The 21,588-nt window shown below is 41.6% G+C and overlaps 2 protein-coding genes across 2 annotated transcripts in view; one reads left to right on the top strand and one right to left on the bottom strand.

Moving 5' to 3' along the window:
• Positions 1 to 21,588, top strand: part of SERINC5 (serine incorporator 5) — a 510,096-nt gene that overhangs the window by 137,576 nt on the left and 350,932 nt on the right. The window lies entirely within an intron of this gene.
• The window catches only part of CMYA5 (cardiomyopathy associated 5), a 49,313-nt gene continuing 42,528 nt past the window's right edge, over positions 14,804 to 21,588 (bottom strand). The window contains exons 10-13 of the mRNA XM_065739758.1: positions 18,616 to 18,749; positions 18,006 to 18,105; positions 16,832 to 17,008; positions 14,804 to 15,412 (exon numbers count right to left, since the gene is read on the bottom strand). Coding sequence (XP_065595830.1) covers positions 15,160 to 15,412; positions 16,832 to 17,008; positions 18,006 to 18,105; positions 18,616 to 18,749 — 664 coding nt within the window. The 3' untranslated portion in view covers positions 14,804 to 15,159. The remainder of the gene's footprint in view (positions 15,413 to 16,831; positions 17,009 to 18,005; positions 18,106 to 18,615; positions 18,750 to 21,588) is intronic.

The following is a 21,588-nucleotide window of genomic DNA, read 5'->3' as shown; positions in this document are numbered from 1 at the left end:
TAAAAAAAAACAACTCAGAATTATTAAAAAAAAAAAAAGCTGTTTTCTCTGCAAACAGAACAACTAAAGGATGGACATTTCTATTTGACAGGGTAATCAATTGTATTATCCTCTCTCAGCTTGTGGTCTCAGTGCAGCAGGGTATAGACTCATCCCAAGCTGCACTCTTCTGTCTAAATTTTTTTTCTTTTTAGTACCATCTGTTTTGCTTATTAAATTCATGAGGAAAGAATCTTTTATGTTTTAGAATTTTATATCACTTCATCTCCATCTTCCCTTTTCTTGGTCTTCTTCTTGTTATCTCTTATTGTAAAGCCATGTTTGACCCTGAAAGTCAGGGTATGTTGAAGTGAGGAGTTATGAAGCCACTTAGGGGACGGTGTGCACTCAGATCAGAATGTAACATCACACTTTCAGATGCTGAAAGCATCTTCTGTGCTTGCTTTGCTATGGCTTGCTGCAGCCAAAACAGGGGCAGCATGTTGGACTGGTCACAAAATCTCTGCTGAGGCCTGACATCTAGGTTCCCATGTAGAGGCAGAGACAGATGTGAAGCCCACTTGAGAAGAGACGGTTTTTACTGGGTCTAAAAAATCAGGTTGAGCCATGAGGACATAAATCCCCATCTCATCCTGGGGGCTGTTTGTGGCTGGGCTCAGTAGGCCACTCAGCCCAATGTGGATGCTCACTCACTGCCACCAGTGGGATGATGCAGAAATGGGAAGGTATTTCAAAAACTTCTGGGCTGAGATAAAGGCAGTTTACTGGGTAAAGCAAAAGCCATGCACTCAAGCAAAGCAAGGCTACTACTTTCCATCAGCAGATGCCACTTCCAGGAAAGCAGGGTGCCTAGTGATTTATTGGCAAGACCAACAGCATCACCCCAAAAAAGCCCACTTCTTCCTTCTTTCCTCTTTCTCTTATCATTCCACATGACTCCACATGGGACAGGCCATGTCTTTGCCAGTTTTGGTCAGCTGTTTTTCTTCTGTCCCCTCCCAGCTCCTTGTACACCCTTAGTCCCTTGCTGGCAGGACAGCAGGAGAATCTGAAGTGTTCTTGTCTCAGTGCAGCACTGCTCTGCAACAACTGAAACACTGAGGTATTATCATCACTATGTCCTTCATAAATCCAAAACACAGTGCCATACCAGCTACTATGAAGAAAATTATCTCAGCCAAAACCACAACAGGACTCAATCTCTGCCAGCACAGAATGTGCCCCCTGCCTTGACTAGAATTTGATTTTCTGAGCCCATTCAGTAATGAATGCGATAAGAGAAAAGTCACGTAGAGCAAGTCTGAGCTCCACTTGTGGTGACTGCTGCTGCCTAGAAAGAAGGTGCAGCACAGCAGAAAAAGAGGCTGAGGCTGTACAGAGAGGAAAGGGCGCACTTCAGAGACTACAATATTTTTTTAAATCCTCACATCGCTGGGACATGAAACTTATAGTCATCGAATGGCCTGTCCCAAGCTCAGGGAACATGTACTATGGCACTCCAAGGTGCCAGCTCCATGGAAAGGCAATTGTAATGCCATTCCTCTGTCATGCTGTGTTTCACTTCCCCAGAGAGGTGCTTGAAAATGGCTCTGATGGTCTGGTGTTTGAATGATACTGGGGAGCTATTTCTGTAGAAGATAAAGACTTTTAGTTGTGAAAGTAGTTTTTACTACTGGCATGAGTGCAGGAACTTTACCATGCCACCAAAATACCTAAATTGTACAATCCACTTGAAGTAGATTTTCACATGGCAGAAGCTGGAGCTTACCAAAATTCTGAGAAATTTGCTGAATAGCTTCAACTCCTGGCCTCCATTTCACTGTCACTGTCCTCATCTCAGTGACCTATTTGGAAACTGACTCATAGCTCACATCTATTAGATGAAGGCTAATAGAAAAGAGGGTGAGGCTTCAGAGGCCACGAACCTTACTTCTTAATTGTTTTACATCACAGTGTTGTTTCTTGCTTAGGACCACATCAAAAACAACCTACAAGCCGCCAGCACAGGCAGAAGCCCTATGTGTTGTTGGCAGTGCACAGCTACATGCCTTTTAGAGATCATGGCACAAGTAACAGAAGGAGGCTGTGGCCATAACATCGCATCCAGGCTGATATCATTTGCAGTGCACTGGAGGACCTGGCCACCTGGCTACTTTACCCTGTTTGAAGGGTCAGCCTGGTCTGGGAATGGAAAAGTCACGTAGGAACTGTACAGAGTGCCATTGTGAGAGAGCAAAGGTGCATAGAGGCTGATGAGCTCATCTAGATTTCATCCTTAATAGCACCAAGAGGATAATCCTCCTGTAATTTCATTCAGTTCTGATTAATTTATTCTACTGAAATTGTATAACTCTATCTGAACAGGATTTTTATTCTGGTTCTTGATGCAGCTTGTTGGAAAGGCAATATTTGTTGCCCTTTGTTTTCTTCAAAATGTTTTTTTTTTTTTCATTCTCAACATGAAAGCAAAAGGTAAATGTAGCACCTCTGACCTAACCAAAGGTCGTATTTGTACAAAAAGAAACAAACTTCTTAGCAGCCATCAAAATAATGCTGGTTTTGGAAACAATAGTGCTGCAGGGTTGGGATCCTTCACATTCCATCTAAGGTAAAGAGGAGATGCTCCACTAGGAAAAGCGAAGACAGATGAGATTTGGGTCCTGAAAACCCCCCTCGCAGTTCAGCAAGTCAGTTCTTCTTGCCATATATTGCCCCCTTATGGACAACAGGTGACCAGAAATGGCAACCAAGCAGATTCTCAAAAAAAAACATCTTATATTGTTTATATATTTTTTATTGGAAAATACACCTTTCTCATCTCAAAAATATCTAGATGGAACATGAACTCCTGTAAGAATCAGGACTCGGAGAGTCACTGTGAGTCTTGTGCTGTTCCACACCAAGTTCAGTAGCTTGGATTCTATAACAGTTTATCCAGGAGCCCAATGACACTAGCTCAGGAATGACAAAAGGCTGTTAGAAGGCAGAGCCCAAACAGGAAGAGCATGTAGCTCCAGAAGAACAGGTACAAATACACCAAATCTGAGCAAGAATAAAGTTAGATGTGTACAAACAATAGGTTTTGCAAAAGTCTTTCAGGACTGGCTCCGTAGGCGCTATCCAATCATAAGCTGAGCAGCATTGTGCAAAAAAGGCAAACATTTTGTAGGAGTACATAAAATTTTATAGTAGTACATATACTGGATCAAGACTTCTTAAGAGAAAAAACTCTTAACTCAATACTAGGCAGTTTCCATTCCTTGTACTGTGTAATAGATGTTAGGGAAAAGAGAAAAAGAGTGAAGAACAATTGAAGAGCATGGAGAATATCCAGAGAAGGCACAGGAGTCCATTTAGATGTATGGAAAACATGACTTCTGAGGAAACAGAATAAAAATCAAATGTAGGCAAAGAAAAGACTGAACAGAAGCAGAATAATGTAAAATATATATATGTCTACAAACTAGAAAGAAACAGATATTTCTGCATGTTGTTTGTGAGGAAGGTCATTGCTTATATCATAGCAAGGAACATTTACATTTGGCACAAGTTAAAATTCTGGAGCCACAAGGAACATCAAGTACCAGATTGCTTGTCGGAGAGGTTGCAGAATTTAAAATCTTATTGGACAAGAAAAACTCCCGGAGCAAAGTGATGATGAATTCTGCACACCAATCTTCAAGACTGTGGACCTAAAAATAGCTCTGAAATGTTGCCACAGAGACCATGCAAAATGCTTGTTAAGACTGCCTTAATATTTATAGAAGGAACTCCAGGGTAACTTCTTAAAATTTACAGAAAGAACACAAAGAAGTGTCCGAACAGTGTAAATCACACATCAGAATTTATTTATTAAAAGATTATGAAAATGACAGAAAAAATGAGAGTGTGAGATTTTAATTAGCATGTTATCAGGACTGAGTCAGCTTTTACACAAAGAGCATTTGAAACACAGCTGAGAAGGACATTTTTTTCTTTTTCCTCTCCATATACAGTGTCATATTTTCTTGGCAGGGAAAGACTTAGAAGGTTGGAACAAGAGGGAAAGAGAGAGAGTACTTATTCTTCATGCTTCAGAAGAGAACCAAAATATCAACTTGAGTCCAACTTCAAGTAGTTCTGATAACCCAGGAGAAGGGACCTCTTTGACAGTGATCCTGCAGTAGGATCATACTCTGAAGGACTGGGTCAGAAACCAATGGATGTGTCCCTGACTAACTAGAAAGTAGCCATTACTCCTAGACTGGCTTAGCAATTGCTCCTTTATCTGATTCTCTGCAAGATTCAAGAGCTCTGGAAGAAAATCAGTAGGTGCTTTACAGTAACTGTGCCGTGTTAACTGTAATGGTGACCTTGCACCAAGCAGGTGCAGGTCCCCAGCCTCAGCTGGCACCATTTTCAATGGTGCATGGGGAGCATCTCTCAAGATGGATTAATGCTAACTGAGGAACTGAATAAAGCAGGACTCCACTTGCAGACCATACCACTATACACTATAACCACTAACACAGAGGAACGAAGAGGCAAGCTCTCTGTTCCCAGAGCACCAGGGGGCTCTGCACGACTGGGTACAGATGGTAAGAGATTATACTGTGAAGAATAACACCATTGTTATTTTCTCAGAGATGAATGTGCTGACAGCTACTCACTTCACACAGTTTCAGCTCTCCTCCTCCTTCCTGGATGGCCATAACAGCAACCATCTCCCCAGCTGAAAAGACTTTGCTTTCTCCTGAAGAAGAATTTGATTGCTAAGTAGTAACTGTGTGGGCATTAGACCTCCACAAAATCTTGGGGATCTTCTTCATCAGAAAGTCATGGTGAAGCTCAAACATCCCAGTGAGATGTGCTAGTTTTACTGCAACAGCTTATAATAATGTTTTTCATAAAGGGTCAGGGAGGAGAGATTATTTGTGAGCTCAAGCAGGTAGATCAGTAGTGTGAAGTCAGGTTGGAAATCTGTAGCAAACTATGCAACCCAGGTGTCAGTGCTGGATCCAATATTATTCTTCATTAATGGCCTGGACAATGGGGTAGAATGCAGACTGAGTAAATTCATGGATGACACAAAAGTGGAGACAGTGGCTGACTCACCAGAGGGCCACGCAGCCATTCAGAAGGACCTCAGCAGGTTGGAAGAGTGGGCAGACAGGAACCTCATGCAGTTCAACAAGAAGTGCAGAGTCCTAAAACCAGCTGCTGGAAAGCAGCTCTCCAAAAATGGGCCTGAGGTTTCTGGTGGACACCAGAAGAACTGGCACAAAATTTGCACAGAGAGGCTGTGAGGTCTGCTCCTTGGAGACTTCAAAAGCCACATGGACATAGACATGGGGACCCTGCTCTGAGTATCCCTGCTTGAGCAGGAGTTGGGCTAGATGGACCCAGAGGTCTCTGCCAGCCTCAGATGTTCTGGGATTCAGTGACTCAGCTGAAGGCCATTTAGAGTTATAGACTTGGGACTAAAGAGGGAATGACATTGTTTTCTACAGCAGACTTGTAGAATGAAAGAGATGTATCCATCTCATCTCCCTTGAGTTACTGATTGAAGCAGAATTTTGCAGCTTATAAGATTTAACCTGACTTCTGCTCTGTCCTGCAAAGCTCCACACAGGCCAACTCTCTCAAAGTGAAACACTCTTCCTTTCTCCCTTAGCATCAGTTATAAAAACTCTCATGTTGGCATAAAACTTCTGAAGCTCCTGCTGTGGGCAGCAGGGTCATTCCTGGAGTGAGATCAGAGGAAAGCATTTAAAAAAATTGTCAGTCCTTCTTGTGAAGCAGTTCTTGCATGATGTACTCCCACACATGCACTTTGTAGACTGAAGTAGGAGAAAGCAAGAGAGCATTTCACGCTGCTGCAATCATTGGATTAGACACTTGCAAAAGCAGAGAGGCTGCAGGAGAAATGTGCTACCTGCAGTAGCTGCTAGTTTGCTTACTCATAGATGCTGTTGTATTTGCTACTTCTGTTTGAAGCAAGAACATTGCATGCAGGATATATACAGTTTAAAAGTATAAAGAATTCTTTTTTGTTAACACACAGAAGGCAGGTGGGCTTGAACAAGCTGTTAGGCTGTTAGTGAGCTGACCACCTTAAGAATCCAACAAGAAACTCTTTGCCAGTGTGATGATGTGCTGCCCCACCCCCTCCTTTTTCCAGACTCACCATTCCACCAGTAACCTTTTTTGGGCAGGTGATGACCACAGTAGTGGTTGCTTTCTGGCCCTGGCTGCCTGATAGAGAACCTGGCACCTTGTTCTGCAGCTGAGGACTAGCCAACCAGCACCAACCTAACTGCAGTGCTACATGCAGTCTTGTTTAAGCTAGGTTATTGAGGAAATAACATCTAGGTCAAAACCACAATCTATATTTGGTATGACTACAAGTCATCTTGCCCCATTAATTGTGAACAGCCCCAAATCCCTCTGAGCTCCCCTGTATGACAGCAGGATCTCTCCTTGAGTGGGGACACCTCATGAGGTTACATCTGCTGCAGAGATTCCTAACTTCAAGACACACCTTGCTGATACAGCTCCCTTGTAAGTGACTGACAGATAGCTTCTTTACGTCTTTGCACATATGATCCCTTAGACATAAACCATTGTCCAAGTTTGGGAGCAGGAGTGGATCTAGCTGCACCTTGGCTCAAATCTCTGTGGTTCAAGGAGTTTAGAAAGCAAGGGGATCCATTCTGAGCCTTCTAACTCAATGACAGGTTCCTTAGTTGAGTGTGTGCTTAACCCTATTCTCTGTGCAGTGAACAATCAAGGACACTTTGCCACCTTAAATCTTGTCGCTTATAATTAAACTTTCTTAAAGCACTGTTAGTACTAATAAATATATTGCTACTTCCCTCTTACAAATGTATAGTATCTATCTGCAACATCTAGGCAAGCAGACATCAGCCAGGTGGGCTGATAAGACTTAGCAGAGCTGGCCTGGTTACCTGGTCCAAATGCCTTTCCCCCTTTGGACTGAATGAAAAAAATCATTCAAAATGGACAACAGAGTGCCAGTTACAAGCAGAAAGCCAAGAACTTCCTTATGATGCAGTTTTGCATTCAAAAAAATGCCTAATTTGTCATAACTGGGCTGTGCAAATTTCTGTGAGACTTGCAGAATAATAATCCCACTCTTCTAGAATTATAGCAAGAGACACACAGCTGTGAAATTTCTGCAAGACTAGGGCACATCGTGCTTAACTACAATTGCTGATGACAGTGTTCAACATTGGCCATTTCATACTAGAGGTGAAGAGTTTCCCAGGCATTAGCAAGCAGAGTGGCATCCAGATACAGCTGGCTGGGAGTAACTCAGGGCTCAGGAGTGGAATCCCCTCCAATGGATGGGGTCTGATAGAAAAAAAGATTCTCCATTATTTATGCAGAAAAAGAAAGAAAAGGAAAAAAAATAGAGAAAAGTTAAGCCAAACCTTTAGCAAAATCACTTGTGGAGTAGTGCTTCTGGGGGACTTTGTTGGCAGTAGTTAGAAGATGCAGTTGCGAATGGAATTAGGAGCAAAGCAATCAACTTGTGCAATGGCTGAGAGCAGCAGGAGGAACCCAGCCAGCATGGAAACTGGTGTTAACAACATCCAGACCACACAAAATGAAATCAGCCACCCCATGCCATCTGCCCTGGAGGATCAAGGAGACCAGATAGTAGGGAGGGCAGCTGAGAAGGCTGCAGGTCCCTCATGGCTTGTTGCCCCCAACCAGAAAGTTGTTCCCACACTGGCATGGATCACTCCTGCCTGAAGTGAGCTTTCCAGGAGTGGCTTTTGTTATTTTTCCTGGAGCATGAGACACTTGCTGTGGTTCATGTCTTTCTCAGACACTGTAAAAAAAAAATCCTGGCTCTGACCTTCCAGGGGTCTGTGCTCAGCTCTGCCTTATGTGCAGAGTGAAAGGTTGCGTCTGTTGCAACGAAAATATTAGATGAGCAGTCACCAAATGAAGGCGAACAGGAGCAAGTAAAGCCTACTGCACTGTCATAGCCCTCACCCCAAGTGACAGAGACTGTAATACCCACTTCCTCTGAAGAAGTGTCTTCCACACAAACTGAGCCATTCTCAGACAATGTGGCTGCAAAAGACTCTGATTCTAGTGAAAATGAACCTGATTTATTTCCCCCCCAAGAAGAAGACTGGCCATCGAATGCTTTGGGGGCTGCCACTGTAAAAAACAGCAAATCTAGAGAGAAGAGATACTGGAAGAGCAGTATCTGGAGGATCACGAGATCCACAAGATCTGCAAAGCAGATAGCAACAAGTTCAGCAAGCAGCAGCCTCTGAAGGTGAGGTACTCTGCCTTCAAGCTTCTCCAGTGTCTGTAAGACCCAATAAACATGAGTGGTCTCTGTTTCACTGGGACCAGATTAAAGGAGTAAGGAAAGCCATTACCAGTCATGGACTCTCTGTTCCTTTCACACAATCTCTACTGGATAATATTTATAGGGCTAAGGTATTGACCCCCTGGGATTGGGAACAGTTAGTAGGGCTGTTAGTAACACTGGCACAAAAATTGTTATGGGAAGCTTGGTGGGAACGCTTGTGTGCTGCTGAGGCATTACCTAGGCAGACCTGATAGAGACCCACTACTCCATGTAGGGGGGGGTCAGCTGGTAGGAGCACCTCCGTTCAGAGATCCAAGGGCACAGGCACAACTGCCAGTAGATGCACTGTGTACTTCATGTTTTGCTCTGAAGGCGTTGTTATCTTTGCCAGAAGAGGAAAAGAAAATGCAGTCCTTTACACAAGTAAAACAAAGCAATGGAGAGCCATACCTGCAGTTTATTGATAGACTCAGAGACGCTTTGAATAAACAGATATCTGATGATGAAGCAAAATTTGCCATTCTTATGAAACTAGCAGTTGAGAATGCCAGTGTTGATTAAAAACGACTTTTGTTAAGAACACTTCCAAATGCTACTATAGTTGATATGATTGAGGCTTGTAATGCAGTCGGGGCAAATGAGCACTGTGTGTCAATGTTAGCAAATGCATTTGCAGCAGCCTCGTGCATTGGCCAAAAGTGTTACAACTGTGGGAAACAAGGTCATCTTAGAGTGCAGTGTAGAAAAAGGAATTTTTCATACAAAACAAGACCTGAGACAGGACAGAGAGAAATATGTGTGCATTGTAAAAAGGAAGGGCACAGGGCAGAAAGACGTTTTTTGAAATATCATCACAATGGTTCTCTTGAGGGACTGGGTAATGGGTTGCACAGCATGCCAACTCTCCACACTAAGACACAGATAGCATCGTCCCAGGGTGCTTAGATGGCAACTCTGCCAGCACCTCATACTTGTGGTGACAACCTTCCTCTGATGGTACAGAATGTCAAGGGTATGACGGGAAGTCTTGTAGAAGTTAAAAATGAAGTGAAAGTATTGATATGGGATGCAATGACAGGTCAGTGGACAGGTCCTTATATCTTACTGACTTGGGGTTGAGGTTATGCTTGTGTTTCTACAGGTTCTGGACCACGATGGGTAGCAGCAAAATGGGTGAAGCTGTACCTGCATCAGTCATCATCCTCCCCGGTACCTGCAGCACCGTGATGGCCTTTTGGGTACCTGCGCAGCCAGAACAGAATGTGTGGGTTACCTTAGCCAGTGCAATGGGACAAGATACAATCTGTTTGTTGACTACCTCACCAGAGAACCCATTCTCAACATGTTTCTTTGGACAGCCTCTTGATAAATGGCCCATTCTGAGTTCATTCCCAAGGTTTGCTCTTCAGATGTCATCGAACATGAACAATATAATTCATCAATGAGATTAGTGGGCATCTTATTATCAAGAGAGTAGCCTCGAACCACAAGAACTTGAATTACTGGGATCAGTTAAAATGGACTATTGTTTGTACATTTAACTATAGTGGAAAAGATCAATCACTAACTCTTGAATGTTGATTCCAGCTTAACTGTTTATAGAAATGCTTTTGCCTCACGTAATTACACTTCACCTAACTTTTTGAGTTCTACTAACCACCCAGTTAGTTTGCCAGCAGGTGTTTTCCTCATCTGCAGGGATAGGGCATAGTCTGGCATTCCTTTCCAAATTAGAGGAGGTCTGTATAGTCTAGGGAGACTAACCTTATTAACACCCAATCTTACTATGATCTACGAACACAGGAAAAATCACAGATGCCAGAAAAGAGTTGTGCATGCATTTAAATCAGACTGCAAGGATAATGTAGAATTTTGGAGTCATGGAGGAATAATAGCAGCATCCTTTTTAGCTCCAGTTGCATCAGCTAAAGCATTAAGCATGCTTAATAAACTTGGATGTTGTCTGGCTAAGCAAACAAAAGCTACTTCTTTGGCTCTTAGCAGATCGTTACTAGTTGCACATTCGGTGAGACATGCCACATTACAAAATCGTGTCAGATATAGATATAGAATTAAATTAGAGAATTACGCAAAAAAAGTTGCTGTTAATTTTACTTCAAAATGCAGTTCTAGTCTTAGTTTCTTTGTGGTGAACATGAAAATGAGAGCTGTGGGACTACATACATGCCATGCCTTCTGACATGGCTTGTGACATGGCGTGAGATGGATTTTAGTCTCACAAGGCTGGTTTATATAAAATAATGCTCAGCATTATAAAATTTTGCCAGCCTCAGCATTGCAGTCACACTGGTTTCTCGCTTGCTCAGCAGAAACCAGTTCCCTCATGTGCTTTCTGTGGCCAGGGGTCAAGCTAGCTCTTCGTCCCTCACTGCTTGGTGGTGTGGTAACATTCTGGAAGGTTGAAATTCAGCTGCCCACTGAATTAATGGAGTATGATGAGCTGTGGGCTGCTTCCCTACCTGCTTACAGCAGTGCTTCACAGTTAACAAAAGTATGTGTTAGAAATGCAGCATCTCTGTGGGACAGACATTTTCTACCCAGACATTTTCCAGAGTAGAGCTGTGCTAGAAATCATACATATCTTAACTGTTACAAAATCATGGCAGGGTTGAGGGAGCAGATCTGCTCCACCTCCTTCCAGGTTGTGCTCATGTGGGAGCTGTGCTCTTCAGAGCCGTCCCTGATCAGCAAATGCTGCTTTCTAGTATGACAGAAAACTGCCAAACTCTACATGAAAGATGAAGATAAGTTTCTAGTCCAATCTCCCTTCCACAGTACATGGCTGGGCGTGGAAGAGATACTCCCACTTGGTTGTGCAATTGTCTGAGCATATTAGCTTCCTGAAAGCTAGCAAATCCTTCAGCAAAATGTCAGTAACGTAATAGTGATTCCACCACAAAATGTAGTTTTTCCAAATCCAATCTCAGCCTCCATACAGAAGTCCTATTTATTATTTGGAAATGAGAAAAGCTCAAAAAGATCACAACTTTATACTTTTCTTAAGTATATTCTTAAGTATATTCTTCAAGCCTCTGATGATAGAAACTGTAACTTACATATACATCATAAACATTATCACAGTACTGTGGATTTAGCAACAATTTCTTGGTACTGAGCATTGCTAGGTATGTGTCTCACTACAGTCTTCATGACAAAACACTATCAGTCTCCACAACAGTAGTGTTGGGGATGGGAGGAAGTTTTTAATTTCTAAAATAAGGCATGACTATACCATTTTCAGTACAAACACATATAAATGTTAGTGACATACCCTTTTTCAAAAAGGCCTAGCATGAGAGCAAAGCTGTCTCTTCATGATGGCCCACTGCATGCTCAGTGATGTTACAGACCTTGGCAAGCTCCTCTACCTGGTGTTGCAGGGAAGCATTAAGATCTTTCTGGAGCAGAAGGACCGTAGTGAGATTTGTGGACCAATAGTACTGATACTAGCAGTATTCCAGTTCAGTGCTGTTTTGACAATAGAAATTGATGTTTCACTCTTGTAGTCAGTCCTGTATTCTTATTTCAGCGCACAAAGGTTTATGAGCCTAATCTAAACTCCACTGAAATGAAATAGTTCCTTCTAATGTGATGTGTTTCAGATCAATGCAAATATTTATTAATAATACTTGCAGTGTCAGACATCCACTTTTGTACTTTCAGAACAAAGATGACCTCCAAAATTCTGAGTAGGTCTCTTACGGTTCTTTATCTGACACTTAGAATAAGTTCCTGTGTAGCTCTAAGCATGGGATGAAGATCAGACTGTGTATAAAAGCAACTGCACGAAGTCATACTTACTACTAGCATAACTAACATCCTCTGCAGAAACATACGTAACACTGTTTTTAATGTACTTTTTGGTACACTTCTAAATGCTGGATTTGTTAAATACTAGAAAAATGCTGTGACAAGGAGTTTTTGCTCTCTCTTTTCTAGTATATGGTTTCGAACTACAATGTGCAGGAAAAATGAGTACAACAAATCTCAGAATCTCAGCTACTCTTGAACATAAAATCAAATGGACTGCATTGTACATTAAAATGTTAATGGATAGTTACCATCTGGAAAGTGAATTCCTGAACTTGGTGCAAGTTCATGCCCATCAGTGAAATAGAAGATCACAGCAGGTTTACGTTGAGGTCTTCCAAGGCCAGGAGAGTTTGTACCGTAAGTCCTAGCAACTTAATTTTGGCTTTCAGGATCTGCTTTCCCTTCTAGTATGAATGTTTTGCCAAGACCAAATCTTGAGCTTTGTATATTGCATTCTTGGTTTGGTTGTTTACTGTACATTTTGTTCAGTCTCTCCAAACCAGGAGTGTGTCTCTGGGCATTTCTTCTTTTGGCATAGCTTAATGCAGACCAAATTTAGAAAGTCAGGATAGCATTATGAGGGCTAACTCAAGTTACATTTTAACTCCAGATTGTTTACCCAGCTTTCACAAAATCATTAACAACATTTTTTTGATATTATTCAATCCAAAGCTGAACCTAAAACAAATTTATCAGAAAACAGTCAGATAGTTTTTCAGAATGAAATTAATAGTACTTAAGGAAGAGGTGATTTTAAAAACATATCTTCAAGCAAAATGTCCCATTGTGTTCTAAGTAATAAAGGGTGGCAACAGGTCAGGACTTCGCTTTTCATATTAAAACCAATATTTATTTACAAGCAGTTGCCTTCGAGAAGGTGATTGCTTCCTGCCTTATTTAAAAATTACCCTAATAATTTAATGTTATTTTGTTCTTCGTACCCCTGGCTATCCCCTTGACAATACATCATGGTCACATTTGTGGAGCAATCCCACAGGTGGCAGCAGCAATCAGGGAGAGGAGGACGCAGGCAAAACCACCCCAGTGCCAGGATTTTTCAGGTTTAATTCAAAGCTCCATGTTAATATCTTGAGATGGCCAAACCTCTAGTGAGCTCATTTGCTGTGGGGGCCCAAAGAATACACACTGATGACACAGCTGACCTGACTTTTAGTTTGTCACCATCTGCTGTGTGTGAGTTTCCAGCCTGCCTTCTGCTTCCTCCTCCTCCTCAGCCTTCACAATAAAATCACTCCAACACCCTTGCTGTCTTTCCTTTCCAATTAATCCTGGACCTTTTTCTCACCATCCTCCACACCTCTGCAAAACACCCTTTTTAACCAATAAGGCACTATCCTGCTTTTTCATTCTCTTCTCTCCCCAGCAGGGACTCAGAAATGGCACTCTTTAATTGAAATGCCAAAAAGAGCTCTGGCTAAAGATAAACGGTCACAGGATCCAGTTTATCTTGCCTCAAACATCCCGCCCGAGCCTGCTGTGACAGTTAAAGAGTCTGGCTCCTCTGGGTCACCAGGCATGCCTTATTAAGTGGGTTAAAACACATGTCTAGGTGGTGTTAAATCATAAATAAAACTGCAACAGCAGGAACCTTCTCTGAGCATAAAATACAGAAGCCTCATTGTAACCCTCTGAAGTTCTCTCTTCAGAGGCAAACTCTCTCTATTAGACTCCTGAAATCTGCTTTACTACAGGGAGCACAGCTCTTCAGCTGAGCACAGAAGTGAGTCTGGCGAAGTAGTCCCCAGTGGCAGAAATTGTCAGAGCACACACAGCATGAAAAACATCTCCCACTTTCCTTAGGATTAATATGTGCCCAGCTTTCACTGGAGTTTAGCATCACCGGCAGTTGTGTGTTCCACCCTCGAGGCAGGCAGGAAGGAAGCAGTGACACTGATTTGTGTAGGTCTCTGAAACATGATTTCAACAAGCCAGGGGGTGAAATCGGCATTCTATTCCTCCATTAGTACCAACCAGGCTCAACCTGCTCAGTTCATCAGCCCTGAAAAACTGCATCACGCTAACATGTCCTGGTGCTAGCCTAGATAACTCGTCAGAGCAGGGAGACCCACAAAAATATCCACAAACCTGAAATTAGGAGCATCAAATCTATGAGTGCAAAGGTAAAAAGCAGTGATGGAAAAGAGGTGGTCCAGAAGGTCACTTTCAATTTGATTGTTCTCTAAGGTGAAGGGTGGAAACCATATGAGTAGGATTTTGGTGCTACTGTCAAGTTTTCCTCATACACCTGAGGAACATGTTTCTCACGAGTACATATTTACAAGTTCAGATATTCGCTGACACACAGTCAGGTGACTGTCTGTTAGCCTGGTATGAGAAGGGTGGGCAGGTGTTACATACTCAAACTTTACATAGCTGATATAAGTCTAATCTGGTACTCATTTTGCACAGACAGATTTCTCAGTTTCTAAGTTTTCTTGTACATTTAAATAAAGGATACGGCAAACAATAACATGATATATTGACCTGCATAATATTGCACTTGTTGGAATGTTTGTGTATTTTTCAAATACATCTTGGATTTGGTCTCTGGCTATTCTGTTAAATGATGAAATGACAGATTTTTCTGACAAAAGAAGTCACGCACTGCAGTGAGAGATGCTTTTATTTCATACACAGACTCATCATCAAATTTAAAGAGACAGAAAACTATTGTTATTTTCAAAGGGAAAGTACATTTTCCCCCTCTCCTTAATGTTCATATCTAACAAACCTTTTTATTCCCCTCAAAAATTCTGCTGTGTATATCACTAGGTGCATGTTCCACCTGAAGGTGCTGTTTTCTCTGCAGGCTCAGGGTGATTACGTGTCTGAGCACTACCTGCAATTACTGATGATGCGGGGGAGAGCTGTGTGCATAGCATTCATCACTGAAAATTGACATCTCCCTCTGACACCCCTCCCTGCCCCTAACACTGGAATTGTTAGCTTTCCCAAGAGTGTGAAGCAGATTAGCTGTACTTCACAAACTCTGGCAGCTCCATTCCGGTGTGCAGGGTAAGCATTCCAGCCTTCTCCAGGGCAAAGGCTGGATAAACAGCATCAGTAAATTTATGCCTGATGGTGAACAGCACCAGACCTCTCTCTGCATTGAAGAATAACAGTCTACCACTATTGTAATCCAATAGGATGCCAATCCTGGCCAGTTGTTCTGTCACGTGCACATCACTCATCACATCCGTGTGAAAAAATCTGTAAAGAAAGCTGCAGGAAAATGAAAATCAGAATACAGCGAGCCTCCTCATTGTGATTTACCAGAAATAACTTACTGCTTAATTCCCACCTATTAACAGTTTGCCATAAACAGCAGCACATCATGTGGCAACAGAATTTTGCTCGGCACATAGCCCACCTACTTAAGTGAAAAGTGGCATTGCTTCAATGCCCTGCTAAGCACACCAAGGAGTCCTTTTGTTCAGTATCTTTGAATTCTCATGTCAAAAGCAGACTTGCCAAAATTGTAATCATCTATATTTTTCATCTTACACATATTTGTGGGGATTTAAACATGAGCAGTGCTTTAGCAAAACCCTTTGCTTCTCAGATGGCTTGTTTAGCTGGTCATGTTCATGCATCTGCATAATTTTGCTCTACAATAATACACTTGTTTACATCAAGAGCACCTTTATACCATGAAGAAGTTTATTATTCACAGAACTCCAAGTAGCCTAATGCAGGCCCAGTGAACATGAGCTGGTAGATCTGCCACAGTAGTAGGTGGATCCCTGTTGCTGTGAAGGACAAGGCAGGAGAAGGCACTCCCTACAGAGGCTTGAATTCTCTGGAGCTAGAAGCAGATTCAATAAAGACTGCATTTATGGACATGGTGGGATTTTGTGAAACAGTTCAGGATATGAACTGTCTGTGCCTGGGAAGATCATGGAAAAGGCCCTCCTGGAAGCTATGTTAAGGCACATGCAAGACAGGGAGGTGATTCAAGACAGCCAGGGCTCCACCAAGGGCAGAGCATGCCTGACCAGTTTGGTGGCCTTCTATGGTATACTTTCTGTGAGTACTGGTGGTCAAAGAAAGGGAAATGGATGTGATCTATGTGGACTCGTACAAGACCTCCGACATAGGCTCATGCCACTTCCTTATCTCTAAACTGGAGAGATACAAGTTTGAAGGGCAGACTATTCAGTGGGTAGAAATTGGTTGAATGGTTGCAGCCAGAGGGTTGTGGCCAACAGCTTGATGTTCAAGTGGAGGTGGTCAAACGTGCAGTTTTCAAGGGCTCTGTCCAGGAACTGATGCTCAACATCTTTATCAAATAACATAAGACAGTGTGGGATTGAGTACACCCTTAGCAAGTTAGCTGATGATGCCAAGCTGCATGGTGTAGCTGAAGCAATAGGAGGAGGGGATGCCATCCAGAGGGACCTCAAGAGGTTTAAGAAATGGGCCTTCATGAACCAAAAGAGAGAGGTAAGTTGGTTGGAAGTTTTTGAATGTGCATTACAAAATTTTTAATTAAGAGGTGGAGGTTTAAAGCATCTTTGCAGTTGCCCTTTGCTTGCAGACAGGAAACAGATAGGTCCTTTCTGCTCTTGAAACTGTTAAAGTTGTCCAGCTTTACTTACATGACACACAAGTAACTTCTCAATTAGCTAGACTCAGCTTTACCTTGTTTGCGTAGGACAGCAGTGCATGCACCAGGAAGTATCACTCAGTCCCACAACACTGCTCTGTGGTGTAGTTTCATAGCAAATCCCAATCCTGTAGCTTCTGCAGGCAGTGACAACAGTTTCCCAATAATGACATCCTCGAGCTGGCAGTGGTTCACCCAGGACTGACGGAAACCTATTTGTGGAAGAGGTAGAGAGTAAAGTGAATATGGTGGTAGGTCAACCATACTGTGATATTTGTTGCAGCCACATCATGCAGCATAATCAAAAATTAATGGATGACTCTTCTGACTGCGGGGTTCTATATAAGACTTGGATGTTGTTACTGTGAGTCACTATTTTTGCACTAAAGTGGACCATCTTGAGTACAGAAAACTCACAAGCTAGCAAAAGGTGGAAGGGTGACTTTGGAGGCAAAAAAAAGACCTCAAATTTAGTAGGCTTGCTCACGCCAGAAAGCATGGCTATTTTAAGTAGACACAGTGACAAACACTATGTGTGCAAGTTGTAACATTTAAAAAAAGGTGTTAAGATTTGTTATACTCCATTACTTTACAGGAAGCTGTATAAGTATGACACATCATACAGGAGGCTCTATGCTTGTGATGAGACTGATATCAGCAAGTAAAAAAAAAAAAAGTCATGTTTGCAATAGATGGAACAAGCCTGGTACAATCATTCTAATACCCACCAGGGGCACTTCCTAATTGACGAAAGCCAAGGATGCTTTGCAAAATATTACTAGTAATGCCCTCAGCAGAAGAATGAAGTTTAAGGACAGATTACTTCTAGCCACAATATATTTAAAAACAAACTCACACATTTGGTCTTCTCAGTGCAGCAACAGATTCTTTTGAGACTATAGAGCTCTGAAACATTAAGCAGTAACCATTGACTGATGTAAATTCAGTTTTCCCAGTAAGCAATTCCTCTGTCATTGACTTTCTATGGAAATTCCTCAACATCAAACACTGCCTGGCACCTACATCAATGCTGCAACCACTGCAGTGTTTGAAAGGAAGTCTGTCACACAATGTCCACGACTGTTGGACTGAAACAATTCAGTTCTACAAAATTAGTTAGTGATGTGTTAAAGCTGCCTACAGAGAAAAGAAAGAGTGAGGCCCATCCTGAACGCCATAGGCTGGCTGTGCTCGCATGCTTCTACTCACCCAGTGAATGTAGCTTTCTCTGGAAGGCAGATCACAGTTTCATCAGGGGAGATTTGTAAAGCGGGATGAGCTGTGTCGCTCAGTATGTGAAATCGAGTTCCTGGTACAATTCAGAACAGAAAACTGGACAAAATGCAAAAACTCTTCTGATCTGTGTTTGTTTGCTACAGCAATCTCTGGAAACCAGGCACAAGGATCATAATAGGCTATACTATTCAGAAAATTAGCTAGGTGTAAAACACTCTTTGGTGTTAGTTAGTTGAATAATTTTCAATCAACTGCTTTTTCAAAATAGCAAATTTGAATTCTGAGGCTGGTTTGAAAGAATCATGTATGATTTCATATGTCATATCTCTGACAGAATTTAATAGTTTTGCCTCTGATGTCACAACAGTTTTTCATTGACATAAACCTAACAATTTCAAATAAATTTGTCTCAGTTTGTGTTAATTTTAAGCAGATAAAATTTGGTCTCTTTTATCTCAATACCTTTCTCTTTTTTCCTATCACTGAAAATTCAGATACAACTTCTGGAGAAAGATGATAAGAAAATTACTGCTTTGCACACCTATCTCTTTTTTTTTTCCGACATCAGAAAATGGTGATCTACCTTTTGTTGAGATGAGAGCAGCTTCACTCTGTTCACTTGTCCCAAATGGATTGACAGCCCTCAAGTAGAAGAAATAGTTCACATTGGGCTCCAGGGATACTTTCAGTTCATGTCTCTTTATACCAGCAAAAGATCTGCAAATTTGGAAGATTTACATACATTAATATATATGCAGATATGGAAACCAAGAAAGACTAATTTATGCAAGCAGATAACCAAGCAAACCATATTGTTGACTATTGAAACAAGCACCACAGGGAAGATCCAAGACAGAGGACTAACCACTATTTTCACAAACAGTCAGGTTTTGTAGGAGCTTTACTATTTCTCGTGATATGTCCTGCCCGCATTGTCTGACAAATTTTCAGGCCTTCGCTTCTTACACCTTCTCCCTCAGTACAGTCATTTAGTATAACACTCACTTTATGTTCATTTTGCAGCACAATTAATCACATAAAATGCAAGCAGCACAGCATAAAATTCTCATCTGCCTGCTGTAAAAAGTCTGCATTACAAAATGAACAAGCTAATGAAGAGGAAAGTTTGTGATTAATTCATCTGCTTGATAGTGAATGTACTTGTGTTTGTACTGTTTGGGTACAGGCTCCAAATACAAAAGAATGGATACCCTTTTCTAAGAACATACATAAACCAGGAGCTTATTAACTCCTGAATCACAAATTGCTTATCAGTGAAGTCTCGGCTCTGCCTCCCTCACCGCACTGTGTGCTCCAACAAGCTGGTTTTGCATGAGGTAGCAGCAGGAGAACTGTCTTTGCACAGTGCACTGCTTTGACTAAGTCTCCTGTTTGAGTTGTCTAGAAAAACTCAAGTACTAACATCCAGAGCCACTGATCTATTGTTACACTGCAGCCAAAAGAGAGTCAGTATCCAGTCAATATGCTTCACAGGCACTTTGAAGCTCCAGTGAAAACACTTGGGATAGCTAGGAAGATGTCAGTTTTATTTTATATATCGTTGGGAATATGAAAGATGAGCTTAACAAATCCTCACATAAATGGATCCTGATTTTCCTCATTTTTGCCTCATATAATAATAGCAAAGAAACACAGTGCATTCACACTGCACTGTATGTCTGTTCAGTGAAGACAGGTTTTTTATAGAACAGGCAATTCAATGATTTCTTCCACAAATCTTCAAGGCAAGTATTCAAGTTTAATGCAGGTATCCCCGACCTCTAGGCTGAAAGATGGTAACTTCAGTGGTAAGAAATGAGACGAATGCAGAAGACTCAATCTGTACTCCAGTAAATTCACAAACAGCAGATTTACTTCTTGTAAGCATGCAAGGCATCTTCCTTTCCAAGCGGGGTTAGAGATGGAGCCCAATACAGTAGGTACCGTCCTTCAAGTAATGTCTCTGTGCGGTGCTAGATTAAACAAATCACTTTTTCCACCACTAATTACTGTGAGCCCAGAGGAGGTAAGGCAGGCAAGACAGCTGTCAGCTAAGATCTTTGCTATTCATTTGTAGTGAATGTTTTTCCCCACCCGACCCAGCAGAGAGCAGTACAATCTGAAGAATAATCACTGTTCATTCATCCATTAGGATTTTTCACATGTCACTGCTGCATTTATCCGACTAAGGTAAAAAAACCCACAGCCCTACATACAGCATATTCCTGTTAAAACCACACAGAGCTCTGTGTCTTAGGAGGATACTGTCAGGGGAAAGGATAATTCATCATCTTTATTAGTCTGTATCAGGTATTTTGTAGTGACAGGTGACATTAGAAGTGATTAAAAACATTGAGAAAAAGCACTGGGTGCTCCTGCGATCTTTTCAATTTGAAAAAATTTCAGACCATTCAAGGCTCTTGCATGGTCAGCACTGAGCCCTGCTGCCTTTGCAGAATGTACTATATTAACAATAGAACTAATGCAATGTGAAAAAAAGAAGTACGCTGCCCAAAGCAATTGCACTTTTGCTTCACTAACCAAAGCCCTGACTACAAGAGCACTTCATCAAGGCATTGGGAAATAGGCAGGTTGAAGTTCTTGGAAACTTCCCTGGAAATTTCAGGGAAGAGATGCAAGACGACGAGTGACCTTTAGATATGAAAAAGGAAAAAAGCTTTGTCACGCATAGGAGTCAAGAGAAAAAGGAAAGATGGGTTGAACAAAAATGCAAGATGGGAACTGAGTAAGGAGGCAAACAGAAAAGAAGCAATAGAAAGAAAAATGGGGCCAGAAGCAGAAGAACGGGAAAGAGGAAGCAGAGGAAGAGAGTACCCAAGCTTTGAAAAAAACTGCTCATGCTTCCCATGCAAGTCTGGCCCAATCTGTCCCTTAAGATTACCATTCTGACATAATGGGTTTGAGTCTGAAGCACAAACCACCAAGAAGCTTGAATAAGAAGTTATCAGGTGAGATGAAATGAGGATATACTAAGCTATCCCTCAAAAGATTTTTGTGGCAACATCTAGATCACTGAGTATAAATTACAGCCATATTCTCTGGTGCCTTCTTTCGTCTTCTGGAAAATAGAAGGTATTTTCTTCTTATACTACTGACTTTTATTTAATTGCTGTCTAGTTAATAAAACACAAAAAATCTTCTAATTCTAAGCGGGCAAGTAAATTTTAATGCCATAGGTAAACTTGGGATATTCATGTTCTTAAGTCTGAATCCCAGAGCCCGGGTACTCAGAGAAGATTTTGGATCCAGCTGAATGCAGAATAGAGTCAGCTATCACAGATTACTGTCTCTTTCAAACTTGAAATTCCTCAAAGAATTTGCTTGCATGTTTAAATGTGATAGTAATAGCATACTTCTTTAAACTGTAATAGTGAGAAAGAAATATCTAGTCCTTATCTTTATGACCTGATCTTTATGTGTATCTGGTTAGTAAAGCAGCAATCAGATTTTTGGATAGCATTCTCTACTTGATAATCTTTTTTAGCTAGCTTTAATTTTTCTAAGAATAAGAGCCGATCAGTGTTACCTACAAGTA

The sequence above is a fragment of the Cyrtonyx montezumae genome, unplaced genomic scaffold (assembly GCF_038088225.1).
Source record: "Cyrtonyx montezumae isolate F1298 unplaced genomic scaffold, pur_monq_1.0 scaffold_25, whole genome shotgun sequence".
Taxonomy (NCBI): Eukaryota; Metazoa; Chordata; class Aves; order Galliformes; family Odontophoridae; genus Cyrtonyx; species Cyrtonyx montezumae.
This window is presented reverse-complemented; position numbering and strand designations above follow the sequence as displayed.